The 12,902-nt window shown below is 37.7% G+C and overlaps 1 protein-coding gene across 1 annotated transcript in view; it reads left to right on the forward strand.

Annotated features, from left to right (window-relative positions):
- Positions 1 to 12,902, forward strand: part of LOC308199620 (uncharacterized protein) — a 372,210-nt gene that overhangs the window by 343,159 nt on the left and 16,149 nt on the right. Inside the window, exons 34-37 of the mRNA XM_080604046.1 lie at positions 1,003 to 1,199; positions 9,369 to 9,483; positions 12,040 to 12,072; positions 12,503 to 12,596. Of these exons, the coding sequence (XP_080460172.1) occupies positions 1,194 to 1,199; positions 9,369 to 9,483; positions 12,040 to 12,072; positions 12,503 to 12,585 (237 nt within the window). The 5' untranslated portion in view covers positions 1,003 to 1,193 and the 3' untranslated portion in view covers positions 12,586 to 12,596. The remainder of the gene's footprint in view (positions 1 to 1,002; positions 1,200 to 9,368; positions 9,484 to 12,039; positions 12,073 to 12,502; positions 12,597 to 12,902) is intronic.

Consider the following 12,902-nt stretch of genomic DNA (forward strand, 5'->3'; position numbering starts at 1 on the left):
GTTTTGTTCCTGGGAATTTGCTCTGTGTTATATCTTGCCAGGACCACATGCTTTACATTTAGTGTTGCCTTCCAATCAGTTTTGTAGTGCAGCTGAAGAAATGCCACTTCTCCAGTCTCACCGCAGCAGGACCAAGTTCCCTCGGTACTGGGGGCTGTTGTCCTAGTGTGCTCCCCGCTAGCTGAGGGCCAGCAGGGCATTCACCGGCTCCCCCAGGCTGTGTTACAGGAACTGCAGAAAGAAGTTCTTTGAGGGTATGGCTGGCTCTATTTACATTAAGGCATTGAACAATGTCATTATTAATTGCCCAAGAATTCACAAGGTGTATAAAGATAGCTTTCCAAAGTTACGACAGAGTTACCCAGAATGAGCACAAGGAGTCAGGAGATCTGAGTTCTCGGGAGTCTTGTGCACAGCTGCGGCCTGGTGACACGGTGTGAAATGCCCTCTCAATCAGAATTCAAAAGGTATTCACAATCCATCATAACAAAGATGATCTGTAGTGATAACTTACTGAAAGGTCCTGCTAATGAAAACTACACTACATGCTAACAAGCATCTTTTAGCTGTATATTTTTCGGAAGATATATTTTAGGAATACTTAAAGTATTAACATCTCCTTTAGATACGTGTGTTAAATATGTTTAACTATGTCTGCCTGTTAAATATCTCTTCATTTATGACAGAATATAAAAGCTGGGGAAAAAAAAAAAAAAGGATCTGTTAATTTTGTAGTACAGCTTATTGAAAAAAATGAACTATTTTCATCAGCATTTTCAAATTACTAAGAAAAATGTCAATTTCAATATATTAAAAAGGATTTGGCAAAACATACGAGAAAAACTAAGCAAAGATTGTGCATGCTGTGTGTATCAATTGAGTCTGATAATTATTAGGCCAGAGAGAAATTTGTCAGCAGCCTATATCTGAGTTCTCTGACTGCATCGTAGACTTATATTAACATAGTAACATGCTAAATACAGGTCCTTCTGTGTTGTACAGAGGTGTAGCTGTACTTAAGATCTGAGCAAAACCCGAATTTTGGAATTCCTTGTGGAAGAACAGGCAGCTCTTGGGGCAGTGTGTGTCTGCAGCTGACTTATCTGTGGGTGAGGACAGCCGCTGGGGAGCAGGTCAGACAAATTGCTATGTGAATTCTGCCAGCATCAGAGACACTGAAATATCTCCGGGTAATGGAGGTAAGTAAACCCCAACAGAATTGCTTTATCATAATTTTTTCTTAGCCACTTCCTAGTCTGGACAGAAAAGAGCATTAGATTGCTAGATCTAAATTACTACATGATAGAGATGTCACCGGTTTAGGTCCACATGCAGCTATGCAGGTATAGCATTAATTGAAAACAGTTTTGGCGAATAGTTAAATTTCATGTACATACCCAGTATCACCAGCTGGTGTTTCTTTCCTTGCAGAAATGTGCCTTTTGCACTTCACAGGACTTGCAGTGTTTGTGAAGCTTTGGTACTGAGAGTGAGGGTTTGGTACTGAGTGGTACAAGCTCCTGGTGGGGATGCGTTGACAGCCTGCACACAGTAGAAGAGGCTGTGATTAGCAAATGTCACTGTGGCCTCTGCTATTCATAAGTATCTGTCTGGATCATCATCTCAGGAGCTCCCAGGTGAGTTTGGGGCTCCTGAGATCCTGCCCAGCAGGGCACTTCAGTATGCTGAGTAAAGTCCTGCAGGAATTGAGCTGGGTGGTGAACCTGAAGCATCAAAGTGAAAATGTAGTCTCATGCTCAGGAATGCCTCTGTAAAAATGAAAATAATGTCAGAGCTTTCTGTATTCCATTTTTGCACTTCAAATGTAACCACTTTGTAGATTAAAAGAGTTACTTCACTAAAACCAGCCCTACTAACTCAAGCTTAGATCTTTAGCTCAAACTTGGATCTGAAAGTCAAAGAGTTTTCTTTCTGGTGCCCTGTCATCAGTAATAAATGTTTTGCAGCTCCTAACTTGCACCTTTCATGGCCTGATTGCCTTCGGTGGGTTGATCAGATATAATTAATTCACTTTGGAGTTGTTTAATGATGCATAAGAAGGAATAGATTCTAGCTCAATCTCATAACTGCTTTGCCTCAGAAATCTAACAGGATTAAAGCACCATTAAAAAAAAAAAAATCCAAGTAGTTCTGTGAGCAGTGAAACTAATGAAGCCAGGATTCCTATGGATTTGTGTCTCTTGGTTGATTGACTATTTAAATGATTTATATGAAGATTATGTTATCTCTGCATATACCTATAATCCCCTTTCTGCAGAATATTTTGGCAGTGACATGCTGGTTGCTGCAGAAATTCCCCAGTGGGATCAGAAGTTATTAGGACAAAATTGTTCAAAACCTGGTTTCTCTTTTACCTAAAGCCCTACTTTTACAAAATTGCAACAATTTAGTTCTTTCTTTGCGTCTTTTGCAGCTATGTTTTACTGGGGAAAAGCACACAGGCATAGGCATGTGCTTGATAAATCATGATACCATAAAAAAAGAAAAAAGAGAAAAAAGAAAACCAGACCAAATAGTACAATAAGAGTATATCCTTCAATATAATCTACAGAGTAATTTGTGAATAATGAGAAGCAATCCAGAAATGCCTCACAGAGCAATCTTGAAAACTACCAAAAGGATAACAGTATTAGGAAGGAAATGCTTATGACTAAGACAAAGAAAATTGTTGGAAGTCAGATCAAGGATTTGGGCTTAGAAAACACATTTTTACTCTGTTCTTTTACAATCCTTTGGGAAATGGTTCTATTCAAATGGAAGAGTAGTCTTTGAGCTCACACTGTGCACACATCGAACATGGAACAGCTGTAGAGTTTTTTTTTCCTTTTTTTTTTTTTTTTACTGAGCTACCTGCAGTACAAAATGTGTAGGAAATAATCATTGGATCTTATTCAACTCTCAGATTTGGTTGAAGTTGCCCATGAGTTCCAAAACCATTACCAGAACACTTTCACAAGTTCTGTTCATCGAGGGTGGGAGGCTCAATCCAGTCCCAGCACCCTCATCCTCAGGTCTGCAGGAGTCGCTGTGTCCATGCATGTGCAGAGCGAGGCAGTGCTGACCTTTCACAGTAGGTGCACAGTTCAAGGTGAAGCCATGAAAACCTTCTGGCTAAAAGATCAGTAGATTGGGGAATATTGTTTGTTAGTTTTCAAAGTGTGAAGTCTTAAAATAAGGCAGAGGTTTATAGACATCATGAGAAATGCTAGAGTTATTTAATCATTCCAGTTCACTTGGGAATGATGATGCTTTAACTATGAGGGTATGCATATGTGGGAATAGAACTAGCACTTATTTTCATATCATAAAACTTTGAAAGTGCTTGCTTTCACTGTGCCCTTCATCCCATTCTCTAGGCTTTATTCATTATCTAGTCCATGCCTATCTGTTGCTGCCTCAGTGTTTGAGGGAGCAACACCTTGAGCTTTAGTTTGATAATTCTTTATTTGAAGTAATTATGTTCATTTCTACAACAGGGGTATTTTTAGAAAGGAAGGAAGTTGATTAATTTCTCACATGCATCTATTCAGTTAGCTAACAATGTTTAAAATTTGCAGAATTATATATGCCAAAAGGGAATCTCACCAAAATCTATAGGTGTTAGAAAAGACAGTAGTATACCTGACTAAACTGTTACCTAGGGTGACAGAAACTCTATTAAATCTTTGTGTTTTTGCCACTTGTAAGAGTAACGCATGTGTACTCAGGAATATAATAAATCATATTTTAAATGTCACGTCACTTACTGCTCACTAAGTTATAGAAACCTCAAGCTACAGTAGTTCAAAAATTCTCAAAGCATTATAATTCTTGAAAGCCAAAAAATAGCGAAGTCAGGGGAAAGTCCAGTGCCTGGGAATGAAATAAATTTACCCAGTTTCTCACAGTCAAAAAGGTGAATAGAATTCAAGTGTGCGTGTGTTCATTATGGCCTCTGCAAATATTTTATTTCCCGTCTATTAAAAAGTAGTATATTTTTTTCTGAATATTTTTATAATTTCAAAGCCAGTCTTAAATGATACCTTTTCACATCTAATGATTCAAAACCTTGCATGTGCCAAAACTATATGGTATTATGAAGCCCCTAACTATAAAATTAATCATATTAGAATAATATAAGTGCTCATGTATGGTATGGATATTGCTGCTGCATTGCAGTAACAGCAATACATACATTCAAACTATGTACATCCAAGTGACGTAACTTGGGAATATTATTTTTTCAATTACATCTGAGATTAGGACAGACAATGCATGTTAAATTCAGTCATTTATTCATTTTCCTGCATCTGATTCATCACTATAGGAGAAGTCCAGATTGCATTAATTGCCTTTTGTTCAGCTAGAGGCAAACTCATTACAAAAGAATTCAATAAAAAAAGGTAATTTTAATGAACTTAGTCTATTTCTCATAGGCTACTATATTATGAATCAATAGCAGTAAATCCATAGTTAAGACTGTAGCTTGCAAGCCATTGAGTAGGGATCCAATGACTTCTGTGTTTTGAGGTCTTGTGGAAAAATACAGAGAAGTAATTAAAGGCTAATGTCTGACATTCTTCCATTCAAAAGATATTTTCTATTTCTTTTTCAAATATGTGATTAATACGGAGACACTGTATCACTGAACTTGTGATTTTAAACATTCGACTAATTCATTTATTTTTCCTCCTGGATTATTTCTCTGACCCTCTTTTGATTGGCTTTTCCACAATGCAGATCTCTGTGAATGAAACATAGTGGCAGGATTTGTTGGCTGGGAAGCAGGAGGTGAAGTACCTGTGAAAGGTGGCTCATAATGATGAATTTGTGTCCTTTAACTCCACTGCTCTGGGAAGCTATTCCTTTAGGAAGCTCAGAAGAGTGATGGGTCTCTGCCAGACAGGAGGATTTGAAAGCATCTTTCAAGATAAATGTAAATACGCAAAATGAAACATTTTGTATTATCTGCATGAGACAGTTTTTGAGAGAACAAGCTGATGAGTGTATTGCTTTGGTTGATGTAAAGGATGAAACCTAAAGTGAAACTGGGAGAACAGAACTTGACTAAAATACATCTCTTACAGAGAATTCCCCTAATTAAATTGAAAAGTTGGCACATTTGTCAGTCCTGAAAATTAAAAAGAGAATAATTTATGAATTGTGGCAATCCCTCTTTAATGTTACAAGTTTCAGATAAAGCATTTCCTAGACCTTTTGAGATCAGATCTCAAGAACTGGGACCTGGAATTCTTAAAAACAAGGAACGTAAAATTCTTTTAAGGTTGCCAGCTTTCAATGATGAAGATCAGGACAGAGCAAGACAGATCAGTTATGTTCCATCTGTGCATGTGCCCAGTTGGACTCATTGCTTATGCTCATAATAATAGCCTTTTCCCAGCTACTCTGAAAATGAGAGCCAGATTTTATGTGCTTTACATAAAAATCATCAAAATGAACGGTATAAAGCTGTATATCTCCTAGTATAATTCATGCATTGTGTATATTTAAAACAGAGAAACCACATGCACTTGTGAGATGTGAGGTAGTTTAGGGGGTTTTGACTCAATTCCTTAATACTGAATATCAAAATCATTTTGCTTTTTGAACAAGACCCAAAACAATTTCTAGACAATAGCAGAAGTTTGCTTTTTTCTTAATTAATGAGTTCACTGAAGAGACGACTAAATTCAGAAGCTACTACTGGTAATTAAAAAGTAGACAAAGTGACATTTGCAAAAAATGGAAAAAAGAAAAACGAATCAATTTAAAAATGGCATCCACCCTGATTTCGTTAGTATAAATGTTTAGTCAGCTGTGAGAGGAGATGCTGAAGATCTTATCCAAAATTAAGATGAGACGCTTGTTTTTCAGTATTGGCTGATATTTAGCATCAAGATCTAATTTTTTCCTTCTCAAAAGAGGAAAATTTCTTTACGGATTCAAAGATACATCTTCCTTAAAGTGTATTAAAAAACAAACAAACAAACAAACAAAAAAAAAAAAAACAAAAAAAAAACTTTAGCCTCTCCACCATCTGTGAAAACTGTAGGATCCCAGAGACAAAGCTTGAGAAATTTTGTTTGACTCCATACAAATAATCAAATTGCAGAAATAGAAATATTGCTTTGCATCTAACAGAAAAGGAAACAGTTTTCAGAATTATTAGTGTATCTGAATATTTTCAAAAGCTCGCTTTTAGTGTTAGATGTGGTATAGAGCAGGACCAAGTGTCTGTAATTGAAAGAGTAGCTAGAGTGGGTGCGTGTAAGGCAGACCGCTTCGGGTTCCCCTGAAAGTGATGTTCATTGCAGGCTGGGCTGTCCCACGCCAGAGACTGATGTAACAGCGTAGTCGCAATGTTCATCTAGTCCTTTAACAAAGCCTCGCTAGCTAAGATGAATTAAGACAGGCAATATTGTTTTCAACCTAGTAAATCATTTGTGGACAAAAATGTTGGGAGCACAGTTTATCAGCAGAATTAGATAATAACAAAAGTGTGTACTGATAAGTTTATCAAACTCCAAGAAATTGGAAGTCATAATAGGTGGCTAGAAATATTTCAGTGTATCTTTGACACAAATTCAATTCTGCTGCTCAAGTGCTAGTGATTTTTACAAGATTTTAATAAGGGGGACGTATGTGACAGTAGCCTTAGTAGAGTTCATGCCCTTTACAGCATCAATAATTTACAGTAATTTAATAGGGACTTGCAGAATATAAACCAGATATGGAAGATATGGAAGATATGGAATATATATGGAAGATAGAAACCAGATATGTGGAAGATGACTTTATCGAACCCATCTTCTGTGGCTGAAGATTCTTTTAAGTATCCATTTTCAATGAAAACACTAAATATGTCTCCTTTATACTTTTATTATTGCACAGAGTGAACCTTGTTTAATGATCTTGGTGAAGCAAGTTAATAGATTACATTTGTTTCAATACTAAGAGAACAAATTCTAATCTTTGGCCTGCTTCTGAAAATTTGCTGTTATAGCTTGAGTAGAAAAGCATTTAATAATGTATATAACTCCTGGTTTAAAACGTGTGCCTAAATAAACTATTCATATGGTGTTCCATAATGTTCCTAAAGATGCGTATACTCAGTTCTGATCTTGGTCACATCCTCCATCCTCCTAAAAAAGCAGCATACTTGTAGAGCTTGTAGAAGAATAAGCTTTACAGGGCTGGAAGGGGGAGCATGCTCTGAGTTACGGTGCCCTAACAGACACTCGGGACATGACTGGAAGGGCAGCCCAATTATTTGAGTCTCAGAAGCACCGAAGCCAACATCGGAAGGTAATGCTGACTTTAACCTGGTTTCTGAAGGCTTATTTGACTGTTCTCTCCAACTTTTTGTCACAATTCATGTATCTGTTAACTCCCTGCCCTTGGAATCTGTTTATTAGTCTTGTCTCAGTATCACAAAAAGATAGAGCTATTAGTCTTTTATAAAAATAAAAACCCAGATAGAGGAATGAAAATCTTTTACATTCACCCTGTTTTGGCCATCATTTAATCTACGTGGGAGATGGTTCTCAGACAAATATTTACGAAGTGTATTTGTGTTACTTCAGCTGCTCATATGGTTCCTTGTTTTACGATTCCCTTAACCACTCAGTTTATAAAAAAGAGTAATAGGATAAAACAAATAAGGAGCAAAATGTTTTCTATGGTCATGTTATTCTTAGTTATTTGATACATATCCTAATCCATTTTGGATGTTTTTCATTAACTTCAGTAATAATTCAATTTTCTCTAGACCCGGCAGCCTTCTAGGAGGATTTTTCGTGTTAATTCCCTCTGAAGTCGACTGAATTTGGCTAGGGAATTCTGAAGGTTATAAACCCAGTTCTAGTCTCCTGGAAATCTTTCCGTTTTCATTGTTGTCACAAGACTTTTTTTTTTTTTTTTTTCCCCATTACCATTACATAACTTAAATTAAGAACATAGGTCTAGTCATAGTCATAATCAATTTTCTGATTATGTAGAGAAGGAAAAAACGCTGGAGCATTAACAATTTTTAAAAGTACATTTAAATCATTATTCATTTATAGGGTTGCATTAATTTCTGAATAATGCAGCGCTGCAGATGGATGATTCACAGCGATGTAAAGTCTTTTGTAGTCATTTAGAGCCTCATTATATGAATATATCACTCACTGTTTCCACCCACAGACACTTCTTGAAGTGATGAGGCAAAATCATTATCATGCAGATGAAAGGGAGAGCCTAACAAAACAAATACAACAACAATTTTAATTAGGCTAATGTATTTAAATTCCCACAAGGTTATAAAAGTACACTTCTAGCTATTCCTAACATAAGTGAATCAGGGCTCTATTCTTCCCAGTTAGAAGAAGGGAGAGCATCCAATTGCAGCACCCAGTAGCGATCACAGCTCTCCCGAAACCAGGCCTGTGGTAGCAGCAGGAAAAATGGCATATCCAGGTTGACTGAAGAATATGTTGATTTAGCAGCACAAGTCTTATTTAGCCACAGAAATAGATTAAAATGCAAGAAGAAATGCAAAACAAAACAGTAAAGACAGAAAGAGAAAGTGCTGAGAGGCAGTTGCAGAGCCAAGAAACCACAAAGGGATGGAGATTTGGCTCCCAGTGGCTGACTCTTGCCTTGCTTTGCTTTATTTCTGTTTGATTAGCAAAAAGATTGTTTCTGTTTACTTCCTCAAATAATGTTGCCTATGCATTGATTTCTTTATTCTTTGTTTTCTCCTTTGAAAATAGAATAATCTTTTTTTAGAGGTAGAAGTGTGTTATTAATGGAAGGATTTGCCTGTTGAGGGAGGCTGAAACGCTTCGTGAACCAGAAGTGATGCATTTGGTTTCACGGACATCCCCCAAGGATGAGATTAGAGAGATGAGCAGGTTGAGGTGAAGTACAACAGGCTTTGATGAAAAGAAGGAAAAAGAAAACTGGTGAATTTCATATGAACATTTTATAGGTCTTTATGAGTTATTTTATGAGCCACTTTTAAAACTTTTATTTATTTTTGTGCAGTTACTATTTTTTTCACATTTAAACTATAGAAAATAGGATTTTCTATGCAAATACCTTACAGTAGTTCCTGTTTGAAAGAAATTTTGTGTTTCAGGCAGATTTTGTTTGATTACATACATTTTGTGAAAGGGTGCAGCATTTAATTCCTTTATTTTTAGTTACCAACTCACCATGTCTTCCTTTTACAAAGTTACTTGATACATTAAACATCGTGATGTTCAGAATCTGCCATAGTCTCTGTGGCTTGTGCTTGTTTTGTAGCTGTATTTAATCCAATATAACTCCTGTAATTAATGGTCTGCTAGACTTCATGCCCTCTCCTGCACTTTCTCTCCAAACAGGCAAGCACAACTGTTTGGTTTGGTTTGGTTTGGTTTTTTCTGGATGGAGAACTGAGGTGTGAGCAGTGCCGGTGGTCAGAAGAGAGAAGGAGATGGGTGGTCAGGAGAGAAGGTGGTGGGTGGTCCAGAGGCAGAACTCTGCCGCTGGCAATAAGGACAGAAACGTGTTTGTTTGCTGAAGATACCCCAATAATCATGAGTACAAATGGTCCCGTCTGTATCTCTTTGGTATGAACTGGGTCTCCTTTTGAATGTATGCATCTAGCAAAAGCTGCAGCTTCTGGCCAGAAAGGTACCATTAAAGGAAACGTGATATTCTCTCCATGTTCAAACCCATTTTCCATGTCAGGAAGTGAGCTAGTAATTACGTCCTCCTTGCACAGTCACAAAAGGCAATCAAGAAACCTTCCACATGTGATTGCTGTTCAGAGAGAAGCTCTTAGGGGCCAGATTTCTTGATATAGCAACCTTTTTAAGATCTGGAAAGATCCAATCCACCATGTTACTATAAAATGTGTAAAAGCAAACAATGCAGGCTTACTGGAAATCGCTATTTATACATCTGTTCTGAATGTTATAGTACATATGAAGGCTTCACATTATTTAATTATTTACTTTAGGTCAATATCATTTATTTACTTTAGGTCAGTAATGTTGGATAGAGCCTCTTCTTCCTTCCCAGGTGTGACAGTATGGATCCCATGCATGACCCCTGTGCCACCCCACTAGCTGACACCGCTGGCCTTGGCACAGAGCTCCCAGCACAAGCCATGGTCAGAACTGAGAAGGCATATCTGGCCCCTGTAATCAGCTGGCCCTGAAATCTAGAGGGAGTGTGGGATTTTCTTGATTATCAAGACTCTTCCTGCTCAGGAGAGTGTGCACCCTGGCCTCTTGCAAAGTCCAGTGTGAGCAGGCCATTTTCTCATTTTTTAGCCCCAGATGGTCACTGGGCACTGCAAGCTTGGCATTCCACTGTGAGATCGGGAATAGGAAGCGCTTTGCAATTCAGTGTCCCCACCAGCTGTCTCCCTTCTGGCTGTCATCGTCTTTTAAACATTTTTTTTCTGAGTAGTTTATGAGGTAGCACTACAGGGGTGGCATGGCTGATGAGTCTGCATGTTGCTGGTACCAGTTACCTCGTATTATTGAATCTGGCCAGTGTCAGTTACTGCGTAAATGGGATTATTATTGCTCCTTCTGTAAAGTGTGCACAAGTCAGAAGCAATACATGGAAATGTAAATGATGCAGAAGGCCACTAATAGCATAAAATTTTTGCAGCTTAGTGCTTTGCTTGGAAACCACCACAGTTCTGTTTTGTATGTATCCAAACACAGACAGCAGATCGGTCTCCCCAAGGAAAGGCAGCTTATGGAGAAGTTACGTTTACAGCATGCAGCATTTGCATAGGAATGATTGCTTCCTATGGGGCTTGATGTAGAAAGAGAGCAAGAGAAAGAGGAACTACAACAGTAAAACACCATGGTGCCATGATTATTTTTTTAAACATAGCAAAGAGAACTTGTTATACCCACGTGTAGTGGTAATGATGGTATCAGTGTGAGGCTCCTTTAAAGATAGCCCCAGAAGTAACCACTTGCAAGAAATGTTTGTTATTCATCTGATGCTTATTGAAAACTGATAATGGTTAAGGATGGATTAAGGGAAAAAAAAATAAAAAAAAAATCTAGTTCTTATGGAAATCCAAACTTGTTTGCACATCTTGGTTGAACTACTCAGTAGAGAAGCCAAGAAGAGCTGACAACACTTTCACACCCGGGAGCGACTTTCCTCCAAGGCATATTAGAGGTACGTTAGCAAGGAAACACTGGGAAGCTTTATTTTTTTGCATGGAATAAAAATCATTAGACACATTTCTGACAAGGTCCGTTAAGTACAGAGATGCCATCTGGGACTCGAGAAGCGCTTAGTGGAGCTCGCTGAAAGCTGGGCAAGGAGGTTGAGAAAGTCCCGTTGTGGCGAGTTGCAGCTAAGCACCTGCTGGAGCAGGACAGAGTTGGTGCCCCAGCACAGCCTGGCCCTCCGTGGGGACAGACATGACTGAACTCCGGGCATCTTCGTCCAAGTGTTACAGAGAAAAAAAAAAATCTGATGCTTTCACTACTGGGCATACTTTTCATGGCAGATTTAAAATCTTGTATCTTAGATAGACTTGCTTAGCTTTTATTTGTAATTGTTCATGCTTCTTTCCTGATTATTCCTTGCCCACTAGAGAACTCAGATTTGTGTATTACAAACCAAATGGGAACCAGCAGTCATGGCAGAGGGCAGCTGGAAGCCAGGACGGATGATTCGATGATTCAGCACAGTTGCTTTCATAATGGAGATCTGACAGGCAAATCGATTGATCACGTACATTTCTTGAGATGTATAATCTGCTGACATGAATCGAATATTTCATGGCCCTGATATAGAAGCATATTTTCCCTCACTGAAGAGATTTTAAAGAGGAGGAGAATATTCTCATTACAGTTTTTGTCGTGAGGACAGATTACTTTCTCTTTTTTCATTCTCTTTAAAACCTCTGTCAAAAAGAAGCAGTTTGGAATTTGAAGGCATTATGTTTCCTGTAATTCACAATGTTTAGGCTGTAAGAATCTGACCTTTCCACTACTCTGTGATTTGACTGGCTGATTACTACTTCTTCAGGTTACCACCCATTCTTCCATGTTGCAAAGAGAGGTAATTAACGAAGATTTACATGTCTGTGCATCATTTCTTTCAGTGGTGTAGGTCAGATGTGTCCTTTTGTTGCACTGAAGTTAAGAAGTATTAATCACTTTGGGTGAACTTAAAAAACATCCGTTCCTTTTTTTTTGGCATTTATTTTTCTCAGGTACTCTAAATGAGAATAAAATATGCAAGACTACTTTCAGGCATGAAAATTAATGATCAAGACAGAAACTCGGTATAGTGGAGGCTTTGCATGAAGCCTAGGCACTGGCTGCAATTTCAAAATAGTTGTTTTCAACAACTTAATGGCCTTTCTTCTCCAACAACAGCTTCCTTCTCTTTGCTGAATAACTCACAGAGAAATTGAATGCATTTTATAAACACCTTCCGACTGAGTTTTCAGTTTATTAAAGTTGCTTTTCATGATTCTCTTTTGCAGGTGTTTATATAGCCATTGTACAAAGTACAAAGCATCTAGCCATTAACGAAGCATCTCCAGTGACATATTGTCCTAACCTCTGAATATTGCTAAGGTGAATTCCTATCCCTGGCTGACATTTATATTAAACTATTTGCAGTATGTATTCCTGAATAAAAGTCCTGAATAAAATCAATTCCAGTTTAGATATATAGCATCTGCTTTGGAAACCACAATATCCTAATAAAAACATATAGAAAAAACAGAAAGGAAATTATAGATTACATGTGCCTATATTTGAGCTTGCCAAGTTGTCAGATCTAAGTGTTGTAAGTTAATGTAAAATATTACCAACATTGTGTGGACAGAATTTTTATTACCACGGAGAAAAAAATGTTGTGAAGGTTAGTTCATCTTGCAG

The sequence above is a fragment of the Anser brachyrhynchus genome (assembly GCF_964034855.1).
Source record: "Anser brachyrhynchus genome assembly, chromosome: 9".
Classification (NCBI taxonomy): domain Eukaryota; kingdom Metazoa; phylum Chordata; class Aves; order Anseriformes; family Anatidae; genus Anser; species Anser brachyrhynchus.